Raw genomic sequence first — 24,973 nt, 5'->3', positions numbered from 1 at the left:
CGGAGGGCATGCAAAGCTGTCCTTCGCAGCACTCTCCTCTCTCTGGTTCTACCCCTGTCCCCATCTCCGTCTGGTCTCTGCCTTTTTGTCCTGCTCTCTAAGGCTGTCTCGGCCTCCAACCCTGTACGATCCTCCCCTTTCTTGGCCCCTAAAGGGGCTGAGCTTGCCAGGCTGCGAGATAAGCGCAGCGGTTGGGTAAGGAGCCCAAACCTTCTGGAGGCCGCCGCTTGCACAAGGAGTGGCCGGCGCCCCGCCGAGGGAACCGACGAGCGGGGCGGGGCTGGGCCCCGTCGGGGGAGGGCTGAGGGGAGGCGGGGCCGGCGCGGCAGGACCCGGAGCCTACGGCAGCTCGTCGGGCACCTGGGAGCCGACTGCAGCCGCTTAGTGAGGTGAGGACCCCCGCACCCCCGGGCCCCTGCCTCCCAGACTCCTCCCCATCACCTCCTCGAGAGCGTTCGTGGGATCCCCGGCCCGCTCCGCGCCGGGGGCCCTCCCCTCTCCCCCTCCCCGCCGCGACCGCCCCTCCCTCGGGTTGCCGGTCTCTGCCCCCTCCCTCCTTGCCCCCTCCCTCGTCGTAGCTGGAGCTGCTCCGCGCGGCCTGGCCCGCCCCCCCGCACTCCTGCCCCGCGCACCTCCTAGTTCCCAGTCCCATGCCCTCGAGTCGGGCCTGAGTCACCGGGAAACCGGACTCTGAGTCAGGGCGGGAGGCGCAGCACCCCGGCCCTAGCTTGGGGAGGGGCTCGGCCACAGAGAGGCAGAGAGGCCAGAGCTGATGCTGGGGCGAGAGGGAGTCCTGACCGGGACCCCACAGGAGAGAAACTGGGAGAGAGCCGTCAGGGCAGAGGCAGAGACAGAAACCTAGAGCCAGTTTCATGTGGCCAGAGACACAGATGAAACCGAAGATCTAGTTAAAATTGGAGACGGAGGCAGGGAGAGGCTTAATGACAGAGAGCAAAACACTCTGAGGGACCAAGATGGATTTAGAGGTAGAGGTAGAGATGGAGATGGAGATGGAGTGGGGTAGGGACAGGGACAGAGTAGAGATAAAACTCAGGGAGACAGAATCCAAGGTAGGTCTAGGCAGTAGAGCAGGGTCAGGGTCAGGCTGGTGGAATGGGACAGAGCCTCAGAGACCTGAGTCCAAAGGCATGAGCAGGGCGAAGGAGGACTTGGAGAAAGCAGAGGTAGGGGGATGTCATTTCACACTGTGAGTTCCTGCAGGGTGGGTGCTCCTGTTTGCACACACGTATGTGAGAAGATGCTGCAGAGTGAAGACCCTGGTGTAGCCCTGGTCCCTCATCTCTCTGACTCAGTTCTCTGCCCCATCCTCACTCCCCAAGTGGCCTCTGCTCAGATGTCGGTACTGCTTAGAGCTCTCTGGGCAGCCTGACCAAGGGAGGCAGGATGTGGGGGCAGCCAGAGCTGGAGGGAAAGGAAGGAAGTCTGAGCAGAGACAATAGGTGGAAGGGGAGGGGGAACTGGGAACGTCCAGGATTAGGATGGCCTGAGCCTGTACCTCAACTCTGGAAACCAGCGGGAGTGGGATCTGCATCTCCCCTCTCCTCTTGTGCCACAGCTGCCCTATCCCCACGCTGTGCCACAGCAGGATTAGGGCGCATCGTGGGCCCTTCCTCCCCACCATCCCCCCTTCACCCTGCAGGGGCAGGGTTCCGGCCTCTTGTCCCAGACTTACTTAGTTGAACGTGCAGTAATGCAGAGGCAGAGCTTTGACCCGGACACAGGGTGGGCAGGAGCTAAGGGACCAACACTGCCATCGATAAGCCAACTTGCTGTGAGCCCTGGGAAAGCCTCTTCCCCTCCCTGGGCCTCAGTTTCCTCATCTGCAAATGAAGGGGTTCACCTGCAGTGAGAAAGCATGTTCTGGGATGGCTCTGACCCCGGATTACAGGCCTCTGGTCATTCTTCTTTGGAGGAAGACTGGAGTCTGGTACCCCTGTCCAGGCCTCAGACTTTGGCACAGGGAGGGGGAATCTCAGCCTGAGCCCTCCCTTCACCCTGCCCCTCCCCCCAGCAATGGCCTGAGCCCCCATGGCTGCCCCTCAGGACCTGGACATCACTGTGTGGCTGGCCACGGTGCATCTGGAGCAGTATGCAGACGTGTTCCGGCGGCATGGCCTGGCTACAGCGGGTGCAGCCCGGGGCCTGGGCCACGAGGAGCTGAGGCAATTGGGCATCAACGCCACAGGGCATCGGAAACGCATTCTGCGCCTGCTGCAGGCGGGCACGGCAGAGGGCTCCCCGGATCCCCAACTGGAAAGTGCCATGGAGCCATCGCCCAGCCCAGCCCCCCAAGCGCAGCCCCCCAAGCCTGTGCCTAAGCCCAGAACGGTATTTGGTGGGCTCAGTGGCTCCACCACCACCCAGAGGCCTGGATTGAGTCCAGCTCTCTGGAGACCAGAAGCATCCAAGAGCCCAGAGCCCAGCCCGAGGTCCCCTCCTGTTCCTCAGAGGTCCTCCTCTGAGCAGCCTTCAGCCTTGAATACTGTGGAGATGATGCCCAATGCCATCTACTTCGGCTTGGACTTAAGAGGCGGGGCACAGACAGCTCAGGACATGTGAGTGGAGTTGGCTCCCTGGGGATCCCATGCTGGGGGCAGGGAGGAACAGGGCATGAGGACTTGTCCTTCCTTCTCTTTCCTTTAATGACACTAGACCTTTTCCCTAAGGGCCCCAGACAGCTCCCAGACAACTGCCCCCACTCCTGCCCTCAGGCCCACAACGGGCACAGGTAGGTGGGTTATCATGGGTTGGGGGAAGAGGGGCAGTGCCCTTCAGGACGTCAGACACTCTCACCTGACCTCTTCCCTGTCTCCCCTTTTTTTGCTCCTGCCAGTGCACATCATGGACCCTGGTTGCCTGTACTATGGTGTCCAGCCTGTGGGGGTCCCAGGGGTCCCCGACAGAAGAGAAGGCAGAGTTATCTGTCAGGAAAGGGCTGAACACAGGTGAGTGGTCTATAGCATGATGATGGCAGGAAGAGGGGCAGCTTGAGGAGCGGCTGAGCTGGTGGTGGCCGTGTTTCCCGTTATTTGTCAAATGTGCATTGAGTTTCCACTGTGTGCCAGCCGGGTTCTTGAGGTACGGGATGAATATGACAGACCCAGTCCCCCATTAGGGAGCTTGTGACTCAGTGGGGACAGACAGGAAATAAAACAGGTAGACAAAGAAATGGATGTATGATTTAAAATAGGGAGAAGTGCCTTTCATTCCTTCATTTAACTATCTTTATTGAGCACCTACTGAATGCCGGATATCGTTGTAGATACTTGGGATAGATCAGAAATCCCTGCCCTTGTGGGGAGATAGTTAATTAACAACAGATATAATAAATGAGCTACACCATACGTTAAAAGGTGATAAGTGCCATGGAAAAAATCGAACCGGGTAAGAGGGCTGGGATGGAGTGAGGGGGGAGTGGACTGCAGTTTTTCAGTAAGAGTTGCCATTATTAAGAGGATGACATTCAAGCCAAAACTTGAAGGAGGGGACGGAGTTAGCCCTCTTCTAGGAGAAGAGTGTTGCAGGCGGGAAGAGTGGCCAGAATAGAGGCTTTAAAGAGGCCAGTTGCCCACAGGGATCCAGGAGTGATGACAGGGTCGGCCGGGCTGGGGCAGAGTGGGGCAGGGTGGGAAGAGTTGGGGGAGACGCTGCCATCAGAGCTGTAAAAGGAGCCAGATGGGTACGACCTTGTAGGGACTTGCTTTTACTCTAAGTGAAATGGGAAGGCAGCCACCGGAAGGTTTTTTTTTTTTTTTCTACGGTACGCGGGCCTCTCACTGTTGTGGCCTCTCCTGTTGTGGAGCACAGGCTCCGGACGCGCAGGCTCAGCGGCCATGGCTCACGGGCCCAGCTGCTCCGCGGCATGTGGGATCTTCCCGGACCTTGGCATGAACCCGTGTCCCCTGCATCGGCAGGTGGACTCTCAACCACTGCGCCACCAGCGAAGCCCCGGAAGGGTTTTGACTTACATTTTAAGAATCCCTCTGGTTGCTGTGTTGGGCATGGTCTGTAGGGGGCAAAAGCAGAAGCAGAGAGACTAGTTAGGAGGTTCTTGCAGTGATCTAGGTGAGACATCTCAGGCTAGCGTGATGGGAGTGGAGATGGTGAGAAGTGGTTGGTTTGGGTTGTATTTTGAAGGCGAACCGTCCTGGTAAATTGAGGTGTGAGAGAAAAGAGCAGTCAAGAATGAGTTCAGGGGTTCTGGTCTGAGCCTGTACTGTCCGTTGTGGTGGCCAGTAAACAAGCGTGGTTGCTGAACGCATGAAACGGGGCTAGTCTGGTGTGAGCTGTGCTGTAACTATGAAACAACCACATTTCAAAGATTTAGTTCCACAGCACTGTTCTGAGCAACTGGAAGTCCCTCGAGTTGCCACGGTCGGAGATGAGGAAGACTGGGCATAAAGCAGAGGTAGGTGGGGGGCAGATTAGGCGTTCAGTTTTAGATGTGTTGAATTTGAGGTGTGTACTATACACCCAAGAAGAGGTGGCAAATAGGCCACTGGATATACAAGTCTGGAGTTTGGGGACAAGGTCCGAGCTGCAGATCCAGATTTGTGAGTTGTCAGCATTTGGATGGGTATATGTAGCTGTGACTGAGTGTTGAGAGAGCAGAGAACCAAGCACACTCCAGTATCAAGAGGTTTGGGAGAAGAAGAACGACCAGCAGAACAGGCTGAAAAGAAGTGGTTAGTGAAGCAGAGGGAAAAGCAGGAGAAGTTGATGCCGCAGGAGCTAAGTGAAGAAAATGTACAGGGAGGAGGGAGAGGTCAGCTATGTCAGATGCTGCTGAGAGGTTGGGTAAGTTGAGGGCTGAGAATTGACCTCTGGAACTGGTAACATGGAGGTCGCTCGGGACCTTGACAAGTGCTGAGGATGAAAGCTGGATCAGAGTGGGCTCAAGAGAGAACGGAAGGAGAGGAGTTGCAAATGTGAAGACAACATTTTTTGAGGCGTTTTTCTGCAAAGGAGAGCAGAGAGTTGGAGTGGTTACTGAGAGTAGAAGTGGAGTCAAGAAGGGGGTTTTTATAGCATAGAATGCTACGTATGTTCATAGGTGAATAGGGATGACCTGGTAGAGAGGGAGAACTAGCTGATGTAGGGGAGAGAAAAGAGAGAAAGTCTGGAGCGATGTCGTTGTGTAGGTGAGGGGACTAGGATCAAGTGCTCAGAGGACGGACCGGCTTTAGACAGGGCTATTTATTCCAGTACCAGGAGGAAGGCAGTGTGTGTGTGAAATGGGGCAGATGAGGCGCTGGGAGTCTGCGGGGATTCTCGTCTGATGGCTTCAGTTTCTCAGTGAAGTAGGAAACAAATGAGGTAGAGGTTCTCAACCTCAGCTGCACTACATCCTGGGGAACTTTTTCTTTTTTTTTTTTTTTTTTTTTTCCCGGTATACGGGCCTCTCACTGTTGTGGCCTCTCCCATTGCGGAGCACAGGCTCCGGACGTGCAGGTTCAGCGGCCATGGCTCACGGGCCCAGCCGCTCTGCGGCATGTGGGACCTTCCCAGACCGGGGCGTGAACCCGTGTCCCCTGCATCAGCAGGCGGACTCTCAACCACTGCGCCACCAGGGAAGCCCCCTGGGGAACTTTTAAAACAACAGATGCCTGGGCCTCATTCCCACAGACTCAAATTTAAGTGTCTGGTGTGGGGCTCATATACAGGTATTTTTAATTTTCCTGGGTGATTCTGTGCAGCTGAGGTAAGGAACCACTGGAAAGTGATAGAGAATAATAGAGGACTTTCTGAGAAGGAGCACTTGAAGGATGAGAAGAAGCAGTCCAGGGAAGCATGCTCTAGGCAGGGGGAACACCATGTGCAAAGGCTCCGAACTGGGGAAGAGAATGTGGCTGGACTGCAGTAAGCCAAGGTGAGGGCGATACAGGGTGAGGTCAGGGGAGTTGCCACGGGTCTCACTGTACAGAGTCTTGCAGGCCCTGGTAAGGAATTTCAATTTATCCTGAGTGCGAGTGGGAAGTCATTATAGAGGTTCATGCTGGTGAGTGAAATGCTCGCATTTGCATTGTTAAAAGAGCACTCTGGTGTCAGTGGGAGAACGGATGTTTGGTGGGAGGGTGCGAGTGGAAGCAGGTGACCAGTTAGGCGATTCCCTTCACCTCGGTGAGAACTGATGGAAGCGTGGTCCCCAGAGAGAAAGGCAAGAACTTTCTGGAGCAAGAACCAGTCAGGCTTATTGATGAGATATGGGCAACTGTGGCAGAAAGCCATCTACTCAGCCCTTCCCCAAATTTTCTGCCAAGTAATCCTAATGGCAGAGGCGAAGGACTGAAATTTTTTGTTTTTTTGTTTTGGTTGTTTTTTTTTTTTTTTTTTTTGCGGTACGTGGGCCTCTCACTGCTGTGGCCTCTCCCGATGCGCAGGCTCAGCGGCCATGGCCCATGGGCCCAGCCGCTCCGCGGCATGTGAGATTTTCCCAGACTGGGGCACGAACCCGTGTCCCCTAGCATCGGCAGGCGGACTCTCAACCGCTGCGCCACCAAGGAAGCCCAGACTGAAAGATTTCAAATGCAAAGTCCAAGTGTGCTCGGGGAAGAAGCTCCATGCTAGTGTTTTGGGTTCTCAACCTCCCTGTTCCCCTGTTTGAAAAGCAGATCCAGTACCTGCCAGGCATTCCACTAGGCGCTGAGGGTGGGGCTGTCCAGGGAACTGGGTCTAATGTGTGTCCCTCTCTGTCTTGGCTCCCACAGGCTCAGCAGGCAGGATCTGGAGGCACGAGAGGACGCTGGCTATGCCAGCCTTGAGCTGCCGGGGGATTCCACCCTCTCACTGCCTGCCCTGGACGCGGAGACCAACGATGACCTCATTTCACCCTATGCCAGCTTCTCCTCCACAGCAGACCGCCCCACGCCCCTGCTCAGTGGCTGGCTAGACAAGCTCTCCCCTCAGGGGTGGGGCTGCTGGGAATGGCAGGGGAGGGGGGCGTGGGAGGCCGCGTGGTGGTGGTGGAGGTCAGGCCCCAAGTGCTCCCAGCTCCTAGGACGCCCCGGGATGCAGCTTCCACCACTTACTGATCTCGGCCCCTGCCTTCCCCAGAAACTACGTCTTCCAGAGGCGCTTTGTGCAGTTCAATGGGAGGAGTCTGATGTACTTTGGCAGCGATAAGGTGGGTCCGGGAGATGCTACATGGGGCCTGGGGAAAGGGAGCGGGAGAGGGAGGACTAAGGGAGGCTCAGGATTGGAAGGCCAGTCCCCCCCTGGTGGGGGAGACAGGTACCGCATGACTGGTGTCAGCATCTAAAGGAGCTAGGTTAGCAGCTGTACCCCACTGCTTGCGGATTGAGTGCTGATCTCATTAAAAGTTGGCACTGGCCCCCCCGGGGTCAGCGCACGTGGCTGAGTTCCTGTCCCCATGGGCCCATGGTCTGTCCCTCCAGGACCCCTTCCCCAAGGGTGTGATCCCTCTGACAGCCATAGAGATGACCCGCAGCAGCAAGGACAACAAGTTCCAGGTCGTCACCGGCCAGAGGGTGTTCGTGTTCCGCACAGAGAGCGAGGGTGAGGGCCAGGGCCTCCCGGGCCAGGGCAGGGCTGGGGAGGCCAGGTGAGCACACAGCCGGCTGACCCTCTTCCCTGTCCCCCGCCAGCTCAGCGGGATACGTGGTGCTCCACGGTGCAATCCTGCTTGAAGGAGCAGCGCCTCCTGGGCCACCCCCGGCCCCCGCAGCCACCCCGACCCCTTCGCACGGGCATGCTGGAGCTGCGTGGGCACAAGGCCAAGGTGTTTGCTGCGTTGAGCCCCGGAGAGCTGGCCCTGTACAAGAGTGAGCAGGTGAGGAGGGCTGGGCTGGGGCCGAGGGGCCTGACCTATAGCCCATTCTGGCCTCATTGTGCCTGCCCCGACCCTGCCAGGCCTTCTCTCTGGGCATCGGGATCTGCTTCATTGAACTGCAAGGCTGCAGTGTCCGGGAGACCAAGAGTCGCAGCTTCGACCTGCTCACACCGCATCGCTGCTTCAGGTGGGGCCCAGACTGGCAGGAGGCAAGGCTCGGGGAGAGACGTTGGTGGAGGCACAGGGGTGCAGAGGACCCGGGACCTCCTCAGTAGGATTCAGTGGGCGTGCACTGACAGGAGGCCAGTGAACAGGGTCAAGGATGTCAGGAAGGTCTGGGCTGGCCCACATGTGGCCAGGGGGATGGAACAGGTCGGGGGGGTGTGTCCATGCCCACGGACTGGCTGTCCACCCCTCAGCTTCACAGCCGAGTCTGGGGGGGCTCGGCAGAGCTGGGCGGCCGCTCTGCAGGAAGCAGTAACCGAGACCCTGTCTGACTACGAGGTGGCTGAGAAGATCTGGTCCAATCGGGCAAACCGGTACTGTGCGGACTGTGAGGCCTCCCGCCCGGACTGGGCCGCTGTCAACCTGGGGGTGGTCATCTGCAAGCAGTGCGCAGGTGAGGGCTGGAGCCTGTAGCTGAAATGGGGCGAAGGAGGGAGTTGGGGGCAGGAGGGCTCAGGGTGCCCCTGCCACATGCCCTTCACACCCTAACAGGTCAGCACCGGGCCCTGGGTTCTGGGATCTCCAAGGTGCAGAGCCTGAAGCTGGACACAAGTGTCTGGAGTAATGAGATAGTGCAGGTGAGGAGTCTGAAGAGGAGGAAAGTTTGTGTGGGGGGCCAGGGTTGCAGATGGAAGGAGAGCCTGCAGAAGAGGCCTTGGGTCCTGCTTGGGGCAGGATTGGAATGTCTGGGGACTCTTGAGTTGCCTCTGCCCCTTGTCATCCTACAGTTGTTCATTGTCCTGGGAAATGATCGTGCCAACCGCTTCTGGGCAGGAGCGCTACCCCCAGGTGAAGGGCTGCATCCAGATACCACCCCTGGCCCTCGGGGAGAGTTCATCTCCCGGAAGTACCGGCTAGGTCTCTTCCGGAAACCCCACCCTCAGTATCCAGATCATAGCCAGCTTCTCCAGGTAGGAGGGAGGGCCGGGGCTGATGGGGAGGGGGGAAAGCAGTCTCTGAGTTGAAATGCCTAAACGTGCAGTGTTCTTCCTGTAGGCACTGTGTACAGCTGTGGCGGGACCCAACCTGCTAAAGAACATGACCCAGCTCCTCTGCGTCGAGGCTTTTGAGGGAGAGGAGCCCTGGTCCCCTCCAGCCCTCGATGGCAGCTTCCCTGGTCTCCTGCCCTCAGGTAATCCCCACAAATGCCTCCTCTCTCTCCCTGCAAGAACTCCCAGCCCCGATCTGAGCCTTGGTTCTTCCGGGGGGAGGGGGGAGGGGCAAATACCTCTCACCCAGCCCATCACAATGGTCCAGCCTGGGCAGTTTCCCAACCCTCCAGGTCCTCCAGGTCCTATTTCTTGATGTTATGAAATGACCACTGTCTGGAATGGATCTGGAGGTTTGAGGTGTTACTGCTGGCCGACCCCTGATGGGATAAACCAGTAGGCCGGGTCCCACCTCCCCAGGGGTAGTCTGATCATAGAAATGGTCATGTTATAGAGGCTGGTCTCAAGTAGTCGTGCCAAACGGGTCAAGACACTTATAGGATGGCCCATGCTCTGAGGCCTCCACCCAGAGCTGACTTGTGGTGGGGACAGACAGTGGGCAAGACCTGGCTTAGAAGCCTCGTCACTTCCTGCCACACTCTTTTCTAATCTAGGTGGCGAAACGTCCCCACTGGGCTCTACTTGGCCATGCTGCCAGTGGAGTTGGGTCCCACTGTCTTGCTTGATTCAATCCCTTCCCAAAGAGGTCAGGCCGTCCCATTACACTGGCTTGACCTGACCACTTCTCCTTCCCCTTGCAGACCCCTCCCCTGGCGTGTACAATGAGGTGGTGGTGCCTGCCACTTACAGCAGCTTCCTGTACTGTGGTCCCATTAGCAACAAAGCTGGACCGCCACCCCCTCGCAGGGGCCGAGATGGTGAGAAGGGAGGGCAGAAACCCTCTGGGATGCGAGGAGGTGGGCAGAAACCAGGATGGGCACGGGTGTTCCATAGAGGGACAGGGAAGAGAGGACAGGGATAGGACATGCCTTGGAGTGGGCTGGGTGCCGGGAGTCAGAGAGGGACCATGGCAGGTGGCAGCATTGGGTGATGGTTGAGAGGCTGTGCTTTGAAGTCAGACTGTGGAGGTCAAATCCCAACTCTGCTACTTTCTACCCATGTGACTTGGGCAAGCTGCTCAAATTCTGAGCCTCAGTTTCTCCTCTGCAAAACAGGAGTGAATGTAAAACCCACCTCTTAGAGCCGCGAAGATTACATGAGATCATACACAGGCAGAGGGCTTGGCATAGGATAAATATCTGGTAAATGGGAATTCTGACAGTGGGGACAGACGTCAGCCACCTGCTGACCGTTGGTTTCCTTCTTAGCTCCCCCCCGACTGTGGTGCGTGCTGGGTGCGGCTCTGGAAATGTTTGTGTCAGAAAGCAGCCCTGAACCCCTCAACCTCATCCAGCCCCAGGATGTCGTATGTCTGGGTGTGAACCCCCCACCCACTGACCCAGGTGACCTCGACAGGTAACACCCGCCATGTTCCCTGAACTCCCCTTTTCCCTTCCTGAGCCTGAGCCTGCCAACCCCCTCACTCACCCCCATTCTCCGCCCGGACCTCATCTTCTCTCCAGGTTCCCCTTTTCCTTTGAGCTCGTCCTCACTGGGGGGAGGATCCAGCATTTTGGCACAGATGGAGCTGACAGTCTGGAGGCCTGGACCAGCGCCGTGGGCAAGGTGAGATAGCCGAGACCCCCTCCCTGACAGCTCATGGTTTCCCTGTCCCCACCTGCCCCCATCCCGTCCTCTCTTATTCCTACAGCCACTCCTACCCCTTCCACTAACAGCTAAGGTTGACTGAGCGCTTATTCTGTACCAGGCCCTGTGTTAAACGCTGCCCACTCAATGTCTCAGTTAAATTTCACAACAACCCTCAGAGGTAAGGATTATTAATACTTCACACCTAAAGAACTCAGAGGTTATGAAGTCACGTGGTCAAGGTCACAGAGCTAGGAGACAGCAGAGCACAGGACGAAAATCAGGCCTCTGTCTCCAAAGCTCATGGGCCAAACCTCACTGTGCTGGGCCTCTTCCCACAGAGAGGCTGCCTCTGACTCCCACTCCCTTCCCCCAACCCTCAGATCTCCAAGTCCACAGGCAAAGCTGCCTTCATCTGTTCCACCTTCTCCATTCCCAGGCAAGCCACTGTCTCTCCACCCTGCATCCCCTCTGTGGCATTAAAAGTTCAGGCGCGAGAGTCAGATATCCTGGGACTTGAGTCCTCCAACTCTCACATGTGAGCTCTTCCATGTGAGTAGAGTGGTATAAAAGACCCCACCCCCTAGTGTTGAGGATTAAGTGACACACGAGGCCTACACTGCAGCAAGCCCTCCGCCTGTGGGTGTTGAAGTAGTAATGGCGATGATGACAATCGCTCCCATCCTTAAACAGCTTTTCCCCCAGCCCTGCTCCACCTTCAACTCACCATCCTGGCGCCCTCCTGACAACTCCTTAGAAAGTTGTGTGCTCTGGCAGCCTGCAGTTCCTCCTTAACCCCTTGTGGCTGCCCCCCTCTGCCATACTCTTCTGAGCTGCTACCCTGCAGGTGGCTGGTGACCTGCCCTTGGTAAAGTCCAAGGGCCTCCTTCTGGCCTCACCAGGTAGTCTCTGCATCTCACACTCCTCTGTGGGAAATACTCCCCTGCTTTGGCTTCTGACCCCACTCTCCTGGTTTGCCTGTAACTCCTCACCAAGAAGTTATCTCCGTATCCTCTAAGGGCTCTGTCATGGCCCTCCCAGCCAGGTCCAAGTCTCTTCGTATTATCTACTCTCCAAAAATCTAGCCCATCCTTTAAGGCAGTGCTACCCCAAGTGTGGTCTGTTAACCCATCCTGGCCCAGGGACTCTGTTATGGCCCATGACAGCTTAAGTACAGGGCTTGAGTCCGCATTTAGAGTCTTTCATAGCAATTTGACAGAGAGATTTTATGTGTGCAATCTAATTTTTAAAATTGGGGGCTTATTTTGTAATTCTTCTCATTTCATTTTTCTAGTAATTCATTTTGTTGCTTTTTAATGAAAGTGTTGGTTAGTGACAGATTGGAAAATTTTTTTAAAACTCCCTGTTCCTTCACCACAAGTAGCTTGAGAAGCACTGCTTTGAGGTTCACCTCGAATAGTCCTTTCTCCATGAAGCCTCTGCCCGGCCCCAAGAGGGTGGGACTTCCCGGGGCCTCGTGACTCTTCGGTTACAGCATGTAGCTACCCATTCTGTCTTCCCCTACATCCCAATTAAGGGCATAAGGCTGCCTGCCACACAGGGATCTTCTCTGGGTTGGCTGGAGCAAATCAAATTGAATTGCATTTCTTTCTTGTTTTTCTCCATCCATCTCCTGTCTCCTTCACCGGTCTTTCCTTCATTCTCTCCCCATCCCTTTCATTCCTCTGTTTCCTTGGCTTTCTCTCCATGTTTTTCTCTGCCTTTCCCTATCCCTCTCACTCTTACTTCTCTCCCCCACTCCTTGTCTCTTTCCCTATTTTCCTCTCTCCCCTTGTCCTCCTGCCTCACAGTGGTTCTCCCCACTGAGCTGTCACCAGCTGCTGGGCCCTGGGCTGCTGCGGCTGGGCCGCCTGTGGCTGCGGTCCCCCTCCCATACTGCCCTGGCCCCTGGCCTCTGGCTGTCTGGGTTTGGACTTCTTCGTGGAGATCACCTCTTCCTGTGCCCAGCATCGGGCCCGGGCCCCCCAGCCCCCGAGGACATGGTTCATCTGCGCCGGCTACAGGAGATCAGTGAGCAGGGCTGGGGGCAGGGATGAAGGGTGGCTATGGGGAGTTAGGGTGGGTAGTGGACCTTCATCTATTTGGGGGTCCCTATGGGAGACAGCAGGAATAGTGGATTCAGGCACAAGTTCTGGAGTCAAAGTGCCCAGATTTAGACCCCCACCTCCATCACTTCCTGGCTGTGTGACCTTGGACAAGTTACTTAACCTCTCTGTGCTTTAGTTGCCTCATCTTCACAACAGGCACAATATTAGGGTTGTAATGAGTTTCAAATAAGGCAATGCATGTAAAACACTTATCACAGAGCCTGTCAGGAGGCACCTTGTAGGTATTCAATAAATGTTATTTGTTATAAATGTTATTGTTATTATCATTATTTGGAGTTGCTTGCTTGTTGGGAACTGGGAGAAGGGACTGGGAATTCTCATTTCCTCTTAAAAGAGGAACAGTGTAGGATAGTGTTTTGAGGTTTCGGAGACAAACTTGAGTTCTATTTTATAGCAGGTAATCTGAGGCAAGTTACTTAACCTCTCTGAGCTTATGTGTAAAATGGGGATAACAATATGTAACTCACAGGATTTATTGCAGTATTGTATGTAAGGTTCCTAGCATGGAACCTACATACCTTAAATACTTAATAAATATTAGTCACTATGATGAAGACGACAATGATGATAATGTCCAATGATTCTCCTCCCAGGTGTGGTCTCAGCCACTGACACCCCAGACAAGAAAGAGCATTTGGTTCTGGTGGAGACAGGAAGGTAAGTCTTGCCACTACCCTTGACTCTGGGCCCCCCTTTCTAGAGCACAGCTCACACCCTCCACCCTGGCCTGCTGGACCACTGCCCACTTCCTCAAAGTCACTTCCCTAGTTCAGGGGCCCTGTCTGGGTTGGGTGTTGTTGCCCCCTGCTGGTGTCTCTGGGAAGTCTGGTCCTTGTGCTCCTGGGCCTCCTAGTCGGAGGACTCCTCTGGAGCTGGCTCTGACTCAGGTCTCTTGGGTCTCAGGACACTGTATCTGCAGGCAGAGGGCCGGCTAGACTTCTCAGCATGGAACGCGGCCATTGCCGGGGCAGCCGGCGGGGGAGGCACAGGGCTGCAGGAGCAGCAGATGAGCCGGGGTGACATCCCCATCATTGTGGATGCCTGCATCAGTTTTGTCACTCAGCATGGTGAGTGGGTACTGGCTGACACCGAGTGGGGGATGGGTAACATGGGCGCAGCGGGGGAGGCAGGTATTTGCCCTGTGTGTGTGTGATTTGCCTTCAAAAGCTTTGCCTCCAGAGACTGCAGCCTGACAGCAACGACTGTATGACCCTTGGCAAGCTGCTTTGCTTTTGTGAGCCTCAGTTCCCTCATCTTTAAAATGGGGCTACTAACAGTGTCATCTTCCAAGATAGTTGTGATAGTAGTGAGATAACACATGTAAAGCATTGAGCGCAGGACCTGGCAGGTAGTGAAGTGTTCCAAGGCAGCTGTTACTGGGGCGTGGGCATGGAATGAGGGTGGCACTGAGTTGCGACTGGAGATGCAGAGCCATGGAGAACAAAGAGGGGGCAGCTACAAGGCAAGAGCCACGCTGTGCAGCAAAATCCTTGGGGCTCTGAGCAGAATTATTCTGTGTGGGAGGTTTTCCAGCCATAAAGGATCAGCTATGCAAGGGGTTCCCAGAATTCTCTGTGAGTTTTTGGCCTCCGTTTTATTTTCTTTCCCAAGTAAGGACTAAGTTGAATCTTTTTTCCCCGCAAACCCTCTTTAGAAGGCTGGGCTCTTGAGAAGGAAAATTCACAGAAAACTAAGGAGGACAGTCAAGGGGAAAAAGGCACATCCATGCACCGACAAGTAGTTGTGCTTACTACACGGACAAGGGATAGTCGGTGGCTAAAGACATTCTCCACGCCTTGGCAGTAGCCTCGTGCACTGACTTCCCCCACTCACTAGACCCCTATCCCCTTCCCAGCCTCCCTCGTGTTCATAAGAGGATTGAAGTAGGAGGCCCAGTGAAAAAGCCCTGGGGAAAGTGTGGGTGTTCTTCCCTGCTCCTCCACAGTTCCCGCACTGCCACTCTTCGTTCAACAAATGTTTATTGAGCTGCTCCCCTGTGCCAGACACGGGGGATATGGCAGTGAACGAGGAAGGTTATATGAAGCTCAGAGACTGGTGGGAGAGATGGGTAATAATTAAGAAAACAAACACAGTCAGTTCTCGTGATTCACAGTACTTATAGTCTATAAAGTCACTGAAAGGACTGGATCAATGAATGCTGAACCGTTGCCCCAGTGGAAATACAGGGTTAGGTTCCTGGGAAACTCTGGTCATAGTTTCATTAATTGATCAATATGTAACTTTGTTTTATGTGTGTTTCTGTTTAAAGACACTTTATTTTTAAGCTTCCATCTTTCTTTTTCCTCTTTTTTTTTAAGTGAAGTATAGTTAATTCATAATGTTGAATGTGTTAGTTTCAAATATATGGCAAAGTGATTCAGTTTTATATATATATATATATTTTTTCTTTTCCATTATTGTTATTATAAGATATTGAGTATAGTTCCAAGCTTTCATCTTTAAAAAAAATTTTTTTATTGAAGTATAATATTAGATAAAGTACAAGGGTACAATATAGTGATTCACAATTTTTGAAGTTTATAGTCCGTTTATAGTTATTCTAAAATATTTGCTGTCTTCCCTGTGTTGTACAATATATTCTTATAGCTCATTTTATACCAAATAGTTTGTACCTCTTACTCCCCTACCCCTATACTGCCCCTCCCCCATTCCTTCTCATCACTGGTAACCACTAGTTTGTTCTCTGTATCTGTGAGTCTGCTTTAAAGATACCTTATTTAATATTAATTGTTGATTCGTTCATTTTGACCTCACAGCCAGCAATACTCAGCAACTCATGCCTGAACAAAGTTTATCTGACACATGTATTTTCTCAACAAGGCACATCACGGCCTTCTTGTGCTTAGGAACACTAGACAGCACTTCAGCACTACACTTGGGGGCTAGTTTAAACAGTGAAATCCCCCCCAAAAAAGAAGCACAAGATGCAAAAAATGTGACTTTAACTATACCACGAAATGATACTTGTTTACCATATGAGGCCTTAGCTAGAAACATGTCCATCAGGCAACTCAAAATTTTCTCCACTTGGGCATGTTCACAAGTGACTGCAAAATGCCACAAGTATTGATTCGGGAGCTCCAAATAAACTTTAGCAAGTAGATGAATTCATAAGTATAGAACCTGTGAATAAGGAGGCCTGAGTGTAATGTGATTTCAGAGTGCTATTTAAAGATCGAAGTGGGGGAGGGGAGAAAGAGAGAGAGTGAAGGGTGCTGCTGTGTGATTAGGCAAGGACCTTCTGATGATGAGGGCTGGAGCAGGGACCTGAGAAGCAAGACCACAGAGGCCGATTTCTTCCTCTCTGACCCTCCTACCTCCAATAGCCACATACCATGAGGGGTGACAGACAGGATGGTGGGTGGGTGGCGGCAGGTCTTTGGGCAGCGGTGAGCTGAGATGATGGCCGTTCTCAGGGCTCCGGCTGGAGGGCGTATACCGGAAAGGGGGCGCCCGCGCCCGCAGCCTGCGGCTCCTGGCTGAGTTTCGGCGGGATGCCCGGTCAGTGAAGCTCCGACCAGGGGAGCACTTTGTGGAGGATGTCACTGACACGCTCAAGCGCTTCTTTCGAGAGCTTGATGACCCTGTGACCTCTGCTCGGTTGCTGCCTCGCTGGAGGGAGGCTGCCGGTAGGTGCTCCCAAGATCCCTAAGAACTCCTCACCGACAACCAAGACCCAACCAGGAATTCCACCCACCCCACCAGAATCCCTGAGCCTCCCCTGTGGGATTGGGCGGCCGCCCTCCCCAATACTCCCCCACTGGAAGATCACCCAGGGACTCGGCTCAAGGCAAGGTGGGAAGGGGGCAGAAACACATCCATCCTGGGTTTGTTTCTCTAAAAATCCCTCTACTCTTCCTTCCCTGACCCTCTCCAACCCTTCCCCATCCCATCCCCAGAGCTACCCCAGAAGAACCAGCGCCTGGAGAAATACAAAGAAGTGATTGGCTGCCTGCCACGGGTCAACCGCCGCACGCTGGCCACCCTCATTGGGCATCTCTATCGGTCAGTACAGCCAGACCCCCTTGCAGGCTTCCTCCGTGACCCTTCATCACCTCTGTCCAACCCCCTGGCTTACATTCACATATTCATCCCACAGATAATTGTTAAGTGAAGGTATCACAACACAAAGGCTCACAGCATGGACTTTGGAGTCAGACAGACCTAGGCCTTAATCCAGCTCCACTATTCTAGCGCATGACTTTAATTTTTTATTTATTTTGGCCACGCTGCGCGGCCTGCAGGATTTTAGTTCCCCAACCAGGGACTGAACCCGGGCCCTTGGCGGTGAAAGCTCAGAGTCCTAACCACCGGACCGCCAGGAAATTCCCTAGCGTGTGGCTTTAGAGAAGTTATTTGCTGTCTCTGAGCCTCGGTTTCCTCATTTGTAACAGGAAGATGGTATAAGGAATAGTATCCACCTCATGGGTTATACGAGATTTAAATGAGATGATCCTTGTAAGCTTCTTACTACAGCACCTGGCATGTATGTAGTAAGCGTTCAGAAATGGTGAGCAATCAGTATTATTTTGTTTTATTTATTATTCTATGCCAGGCAAAGATTAGATGTTGAAGACACAAAGAAGAATAAGATGCACACCTACCTTTACCAGTCTGTTGGGGAGACAGAATTTTAAATGATTCCAGGGTGAGCCTCAGCTCTGTTGTACTGATTACACTATATCACAGGGACTGGACAACTATGGCCTATGGGCCATATCCAGCCCATTACTTGCTTTTGTAAGTAAAGTTTTGTACATAAAATATAAAGTCATGCCCATTCATTTATATATTTTCAATGGTTCCTTTCACCCTACACAGCAGACTGTATAGCCTGAAAGCCTAAAATAGTTACTCTCTGTCCCCTTACATAAAAAGTTTGCTGACCCCTATTTATAAGTCTGTCTCTCCCGTAGACTGGGAGCTCTTAGAGCCAGGGTTTTGTCTAACTCACTGCCGTATCTCAAGCGCTTAGCTCAGGGCCTGGCATACAGTAGAGACTCAATAACCTTTTGCTGAATGAAGGGAGGGGTCGATGAACGAGTGAGCGGAAGCTCACTGCATTCCTCATGACCCTCACACCGCTCTGCAGGGTGCAAAAGTGTGCGGCTCTAAACCAGATGTGCACGCGGAACCTGGCCCTGCTATTTGCACCCAGCGTGTTCCAGACGGACGGGCGGGGGGAGCATGAGGTGCGGGTGCTGCAGGAACTCATTGACGGCTACATCTCTGTGTTTGATGTAAGCTTTCCCAACCCCTGACCTACAGTCCCTCTTCCTGGACTCTAGATCCTGCTCACCCTAACAAAGGCCCAGCCTAGCCCTCTGAAGGCCTTCCGCATCAGGGACCACCTCCCAGAGCCCTGGGCCCCAATCTCCTGCAACTATGCTCCTAACATGCTTGCCCCACTGGTTCTTAGCTCTTCTGGCCTCTAACCCTCTCCTACAGGTGCTGCGGTCTTGCACATCTCTCCCTGCTTCCCTCCTTTCCCGGCAGCCCGCCCCCTGCACACACACACACACACACACACACACCTTCACCCTTTTGGCTCTTCCACAGATCGACCCTGACCAGGTAGCTCAGATTGACTTGGAGGTCAGTCTTATCACCACTTGGAAGGATGTGCAGGTAACTTGTCCTAACCCTAGACTCCCGAGTGGGCCAGGAGGGGACATCAGGACAGGAAGGTGACCTTCTGCTTCTGGACACTGGCCCTCAGTTCTTTGGGACACAGGAAACCCAAGGAGAGGAGTGCTTTGGGGAGGGGGTTTGGTTTAGGATTTGCTCCATTTATTCCACCATGAGGATTCTTTACAAAAGGGTGGCAGGAGCACTTCAGTTTCATGTGTAAGAGATCCAAGGAAGGGTTAGCTAAGTTAGACAAATAGGTGAGAAGAATAACAAATACAGTAGCAAACAGCTGAGGACTAATTATATTCCAAGCACCTGTACTCTCACTTTAGCATCACCCAACTCCAGGAGGTAGGTAGTCCCATTTTTTCAAGGAAACTGAGGTTTGGAGGGTCACTTACTCAAGGTTGTACTGTAGCAAGTGGCAGAGTTGGAACCCAGACAGTCTGACTCCAAACCTGTCTTCTCAAGCACAACTTTACTGCCTTGGGAAGCTCTGTACACAGTTCCGCCATGCCTGGAGTTTTTTCTCTTTGAAGGACCTGAGCGATGTTTGGAGTGAGGGTTGGGAGGAGGCTTCTGTGGGGCGGGGAAGTACTCATGAGGCAACCTGAGGAGTCCTCTGACCTTGATTCTTTGCACCGTCTGGGTCCTCCTGATTTCTTTACCCCTCCCCTCAGCTGTCCCAGGCTGGAGACCTCATCATGGAGGTTTTTATAGAGCAGCAGCTCCCAGACAACTGTGTCACCCTGAAGGTCAGTCCTGAGGGGACAGGAGGGGAGATGAGAGGATGGTGGGGGGCAGGGGCAATGGCCTGACCGGCACGGGTCCTCTGCTCTTGCCCTGACCCCAGGTGTCCCCGACACTGACTGCCGAGGAGCTGACTAACCAGGTACTGGAGATCCGGGGGACGGCAGCCGGGATGGACTTGTGGGTGACGTTTGAGATTCGAGAGCGTGGGGAGCTTGGTGAGTATGACCGTGCATGTGCGCGTGCACATGTGGTGCGGGGTGAAAGTCACCAAGACTTATGTGTTACCAGATATGCAGTTGTCCACTCGCTCTTTCTCAGGACTCTCTGCTCTCTTGGCTTTCGTGGACCCCACAGAACCTAGGTTTCCCTTCCACCTCAAAGGAGGCTTCTCTTTCTCCTTAGCCCAGACTCCAAATGCTGGAGGGACCCAGGGCTCAGTCCTCAACCCTCTTCCTTTCTCTGTCTACATTTTTTCCTTGGATGAGCTCATCCATTCCCATGGCTCTAAATGCCATTAATAAGCCGGCCCCCAAACGTTTATGTGTGACCCAGACCTCTCCTCTGAGCTCCGGACTCACATATCCAGCTGGCTACTTGACACATCCACTTGTACATCTTATAGCATCTCACATTTAAAACGTCGAAGACCAGGACTTCCCTGGCAGTCCAGTGGTTAAGACTCCATACCTCCACTGGAGGGGCTGCGGGTTCGATCCCTGGTTGGGGAACTGAGATCCCACAAGCCGCGCGGCACAGCCAAAAAAAAAAAAAAATGAAAAACGAAAAAAAAGTCCAAGACCAAACTCAGTTCCCAGTCCCCTCCCCTAACAAAATGCCCAAGCCATTTCCTAGTTTCCCTAACTTGGTCAGTGCGCCAGCATTCACCCAGTTATCAAGGACAGACACTTGGGAGTCTTCTGGGACTCCTTCCTTTCCTTCATCTTCATACACAATGGGCAACTAGTCCTCTTGAGTCATTTCGGATCTATCACCTCTCCGTCTCCATCGTTACCACCAACCTAGTTGAAATCACCATGATCTTTCTGCTTCCCAGCATTAACCACTAAAATGTACAGCCCGGGAAAGGGCATAGCTGGCCAATGTTCCCTTCTCGCCCCGCAACAATCCGTTTTCCACGCAGCAGTCAATGAGCATTTCAAGCATAAATCATCATGCTATTCGCTTGGTTAAACCCTTCCAATGGCTTCCCATTGAACTTAAAATAAAATTCAAACCCCTTATTATAGCCCACAAGACCCTGAATGTCTGGCCCTCGCTTATTTCTCAGACCTCGTCTCACATAACGTATTCTCTTTGATTGAGCCACACTGACTGTTTAGTTCCTCAAGCACATCTTTCTAACTCAGGCCCTTTGGTGTTGCATTTTGTCACACCTGAAGTCTTCTTCCCCCGATCTCAGCGTGGCTTGTTCTTCCCAATCCTTAGGTCCTCTGAGTCTCATCTTCAAATGCCTCCTCTGAAAGGCTTTGCCTGGTCACCCTATCTCAGTAGCTGCCCTGTTACTGTCTCTCAGCTTCTTATTGCTTCTTTCAGAATAATGGTTTGTCTTTAGTTACCTCATTTACTTATCTGTTCTTCTCTGCTCCCTCGCCTTCACAAAGGCTGTGGGCTTTGTGAAGGCAGGCCGTGTGTTTCATGCTTCCCACTGTATCCCCAGGGCAGCCCAGCACCTGGCACAGTCAGTGCTAAATAATGTCTGTGGCTGGATGGTGGAATGGACGAATGAATGAATGAGTGACTGGTGGGCAAGGAGGGGGGCGCTCCAGGCAGTGGATCGATATCTGGTTGATACCCACCCTCATCTTGCCCCTTAGAGCGGCCACTGCACCCCAAGGAAAGGGTCCTAGAGCAGGCCCTACAATGGTGCCAGCTCCCAGAGCCCTGCTCAGCCTCCCTGCTCTTGAGAAAAGTCTCCCTGGCCCATGCCGGCTGCCTCTTCACAGGTGAGCCTCCTGCTTCAGCCCAGCACCTCCCAGGCCTCTTTCAGGGACCCTCCACCTAGCCCTGCCCATCTGTGCCCAGGTATCCGCCGTGAGAGCCCACGGGTGGGCCTGTTGCGGTGTCGGGAAGAACCGCCCCGCCTGCTGGGAAACCGTTTCCAGGAGAGATTCTTTCTGCTGCGTGGCCGCTGTCTGCTGCTGCTCAAGGAGAAGAAGGTGGGCCCTAGGCGAGCAGGGAGGGATGCTGGGTGGCCGTGTGGGAGGATCCCTGATGGCACTGACCCTGTCACTCCACAGCCCATGTTCTCATCAGTCTCATTGCTTCCCTGGCCCTTTGACTTCTGTGACCCTTTGACCTCACACAACCCCAGTGCTTCCATGACTTCTTGACCTCCTTAACCACGATTCTTCTCTCTCACCTCTCAACCTCACTGACTGCCTTCGCGTTGTCAGAGCTCTAAACCAGAACGGGAGTGGCCTTTGGAAGGTGCCAAGGTCTACCTGGGAATCCGCAAGAAGTTCAAGCCTCCCACCCCGTGAGTTTTTTTCCCCAGTCCACACTTCTAGAGCCTTCCTGCTGCCCCCCTGCTGGCCTTTCCGATCACCCATCACTGTTCTCCTTTGCCTCTCAGGTGGGGCTTCACGTTGATCCTGGAGAAGATGCACCTGTGAGTACCTCCCAGCCTGGCTTCTTCTGTGGCCCAGTCAGGCTCCCTGTCCTCTACCTTCTCGCTTTTTCTATCTTCCATCCCTCTAGCTGTGACCCCTTCCCCTCCTGCTGATTCCCCTCTGATCACCCCCAGCTACCTGTCCTGCACAGACGAGGATGAGATGTGGGACTGGGCCACCAGCATCCTCAAAGCCCAGGTGAGGGGAAAGAGAGAGCTGAGGGGTAGGTCTGTGGACTCAGCACTAATCCTCAGCACCTCCCATGCCCACCAGTGCCATCCCCTCACCCTCTCTCCAGCATGATGACCAGCAGCCAGTGGTCTTACGACGCCGTTCCTCCTCTGACCTCGCCCGTCAGAAGTTTGGCACCATGCCTTTGCTGCCCATCCGTGGGGATGACAGTGGGGCCACCCTCCTCTCTGCCAATCAGACCCTGGTGAGGTCCCCCTAGCCTGCCCCAACCCCTCCGGGTCCCTGCTCACGCCCTTGCCACACTGCAGAAAGGAGTGGCGTGCCTGCCAGCCTGGTGCCCCCTCTGCCTTCTCTATGCCCCAATCTCTACACCTGCCTCCTGTTGCCAGGCCTCACTGTGTCTCTGTGTCTCTCCCTCCCTGCCTCCCCACCCCACCTGTGCCCAGCGGCGACTTCACAACCGGAGGACCCTGTCCATGTTCTTTGTGAGTACTGTGCCTGCTCCAGCTGTGTGCCTGTCAACCCTGTGTCCCTGTATTCCTCTGTGCTGCCTGAGCCGGTGTGCTCTCTGTATTTGTCCTGATGCAGACATCATTGAGTGTGTGTGTGTGTGTGTGTGTGTGTGTGTGTGTGTGTGTGAGAGAGAGAGAGAGAGAGAGGGAGAAAGAGAGAGAGAGAGACAGAGAGAGAGAGTATTGGGACCAAAAGGAATGAGGAAAACAAGGGATGGTAGGATGCGGTGAGGAAAGGGGGAAGTGGTCACAGGATCTGAGAAATAGAAGGGAAGTGGTTACGTGAATGCATTTTGGAGTCAGACAGACCTGGGTTCAAGCCCCAGCACCACCTTTTACTTAACTGTGTGATCTTGGGCAACTTACTTAACCCCTCTGTACCTCAGCTCACTCACCTGCAGCGTAACCATCATACAGGGTTGTTTTTGACATCATACATGCAAAGTATTTTGCAGCATCTGGTAAAGAGGAAGAGCTCAATAAATGTTAGCGATTAATAATCTGGTAACTCTAACTCTGTGCCTGCCTCTGGTTACCCCCATTCCCATCCAGCCGATGAAGTCATCCCAGGGGTCTGTGGAGGAGCAAGAGGAACTGGAGGAGCCTGTGTACGAGGAGCCGGTATATGAGGAAGTGGGGGCCTTCCCCGAGCTGACCGAAGACACCTCCACCTCCTTCTCCATCACACCGGAGCGGACAGCCAAGCCAGAGACCCCACTGGCCAGCCAGCGGTCCTTTGATCAGTCTCCTCTGCCCAAAGCAGGCCCCCTGGGCTGGGAGGAGAGACCACCTGAGCCCCCTCCGGGGCCCCCTTCAAAGAGCAGCCCCCAGTCACATGGGTCCCTGGAGGAGCAGCTGCTCCAGGAGCTCAGCAGCCTCATCCTGAGGAAGGGAGAGGCCACCGAAGGCCTGGGCAGCCCCTCTCAGCCCTCCAGCCCCCAGCCCCCGAGCCCCAATGGCCTTCCGACACAGACACCTGGCTTCCCCACCCAAGCTCCCTGCACTTCCAGTCCATCCCCCAGCCAGCCCCTCACATGACCCTGGCACCAGCAGTCTGAGGGGTAGGTAACCAAAGGCCCAAGCTCTCCCCATGGCAGACCCTGCTGGGAGCATCCTTTGCCCTGGTTGATAAGACTCTAGAAGCCAGTATGGTGCTGTGGAAGGAGAACGGGGCCGAGAGCTCCCGAGGCTGCGTCCTGCTCAGAGAAAGACAGGTCGTGGTGCCTCTCTGGGCCTCTGCTGACTTACCTGTACCATGAAGTAACTGAAATAAGGAGAATGGTGAATCTCAAACTGTTTCTCAGAGCTGTAAGCCCCGCATAGTTTCCCTCGAGAAGGGCAACTTCCGCTCTATGTATTTGATATGTAGGGGTTCTATGAGAGATCTTGGGTTTGAAAAGAATGGTTTTATGCATTAACAAAAAAAAGATTTGGAAGGCACAGATTTGAATGATCTCCAAGTTTATCCTACCCCACCTTCAACATTCAGAGACTACAGTGAAGCCCCAGAGTGGGGAGGTTGATTAGGGCTGGGAACTGGGGCAAAGAGGAGCCAGAAAGGATGCGTCACTGTTAATAAACCTTGGAACAAAAAGACTGCCATTTTTTACTTCATTCATTCAATTATTCAACAGATATATATATATATATATATATGTATATATATATAATTTTTTTTTATGTGGTACACGGGCCTCTCACTGTTGTGGCCTCTCCTGTTGCAGAGCACAGGTTCCGGACGCGCAGGCTCAGCAGCCATGGCTCATGGGCCCAGCAGCTCTGCGGCATGTGGGATCCTCCTGGACCGGGGCACGAACCCGTGTCCCCTGCATCGGCAGGTGGACGCTCAACCACTGCGCCACCAGGGAGGCCCCAACAGATATATATTGAACACCTAATTGGTGCCAGCTATTGAGGATATAGTGTGAACAAAAGAGATGGGGGTCCTTGCTTTAAGGGGAACAGAATATGCACACACAAACAAAGTCAGGGCTGTGAAGAAACTAAACCAAAGTGATGTGCTTGTGGAGGTGACATTTGGGCTGGGTGGAGGGTAAAGGTAAGAAGCCAGGCATGTGGAGTGCTGGGAGGAGGAGCACTCCAGAAGGAAAGGGAAGGCAGTAGGCATGAAGGCTCTGCAATGGGAAGGGAGTTGGCATGTTGGGGGAAGAGCAAGGAGGCTGGAGTGGCTGGAGCACCGTGAGTGGGGAGCTGGACAAGAGTATGGGCTGAAGGGGGAAAGACTGGCAGGGACCCAGTGATGATCAGCCTTGTGGGTCATGATTTTATTCTGAAGCAATTGAGGAGTCTTAGGGAAGAGAGGGATGAGATTTTGCTTCCTTTGAACAAAAAGATCGATCACTCTGGCTGTTTT

At 53.9% G+C, this 24,973-nt stretch overlaps 1 protein-coding gene across 3 annotated transcripts; it reads left to right on the top strand.

Moving 5' to 3' along the window:
* Window positions 1-292: 292 nt before the first annotated feature.
* Window positions 293-24,195, top strand: ARAP3 (ArfGAP with RhoGAP domain, ankyrin repeat and PH domain 3). 3 transcript variants are annotated; one of them, XM_024752298.1, is made up of 33 exons: window positions 293-389; window positions 2,033-2,576; window positions 2,688-2,749; window positions 2,855-2,966; window positions 6,729-6,929; window positions 7,075-7,144; window positions 7,416-7,536; window positions 7,626-7,810; window positions 7,891-7,997; window positions 8,230-8,429; window positions 8,528-8,613; window positions 8,764-8,946; window positions 9,032-9,167; window positions 9,786-9,902; window positions 10,353-10,500; window positions 10,608-10,710; window positions 12,543-12,762; window positions 13,454-13,517; window positions 13,764-13,927; window positions 16,298-16,510; window positions 16,781-16,886; window positions 17,974-18,121; window positions 18,441-18,509; window positions 19,193-19,267; window positions 19,366-19,480; window positions 21,101-21,229; window positions 21,309-21,442; window positions 21,680-21,762; window positions 21,859-21,894; window positions 22,030-22,093; window positions 22,194-22,331; window positions 22,534-22,572; window positions 23,152-24,195. In XM_024752298.1, the coding sequence occupies exons 2-33, from the start codon at window positions 2,050-2,052 to the stop codon at window positions 23,635-23,637; spliced, it is 4,641 nt and encodes a 1,546-aa protein (XP_024608066.1). In that variant the 5' UTR covers window positions 293-389; window positions 2,033-2,049; the 3' UTR covers window positions 23,638-24,195. The 3 variants fall into 3 exon arrangements, with proteins under 3 accessions (XP_024608066.1, XP_024608067.1, XP_024608068.1); XM_024752300.1 differs by having other exon boundaries at window positions 312-389; window positions 2,065-2,576; XM_024752299.1 differs by lacking the exon at window positions 22,534-22,572.
* Window positions 24,196-24,973: the final 778 nt, after the last annotated feature.

Source organism: Neophocaena asiaeorientalis, unplaced genomic scaffold (assembly GCF_003031525.2).
Source record: "Neophocaena asiaeorientalis asiaeorientalis breed wild unplaced genomic scaffold, Neophocaena_asiaeorientalis_V1.1 scaffold204, whole genome shotgun sequence".
In the NCBI taxonomy this organism is placed as follows: Eukaryota; Metazoa; Chordata; class Mammalia; order Artiodactyla; family Phocoenidae; genus Neophocaena; species Neophocaena asiaeorientalis.
The sequence above is the reverse complement of the archived record's forward strand: the minus strand, read 5'-3'. Positions and strand labels throughout refer to the sequence as shown.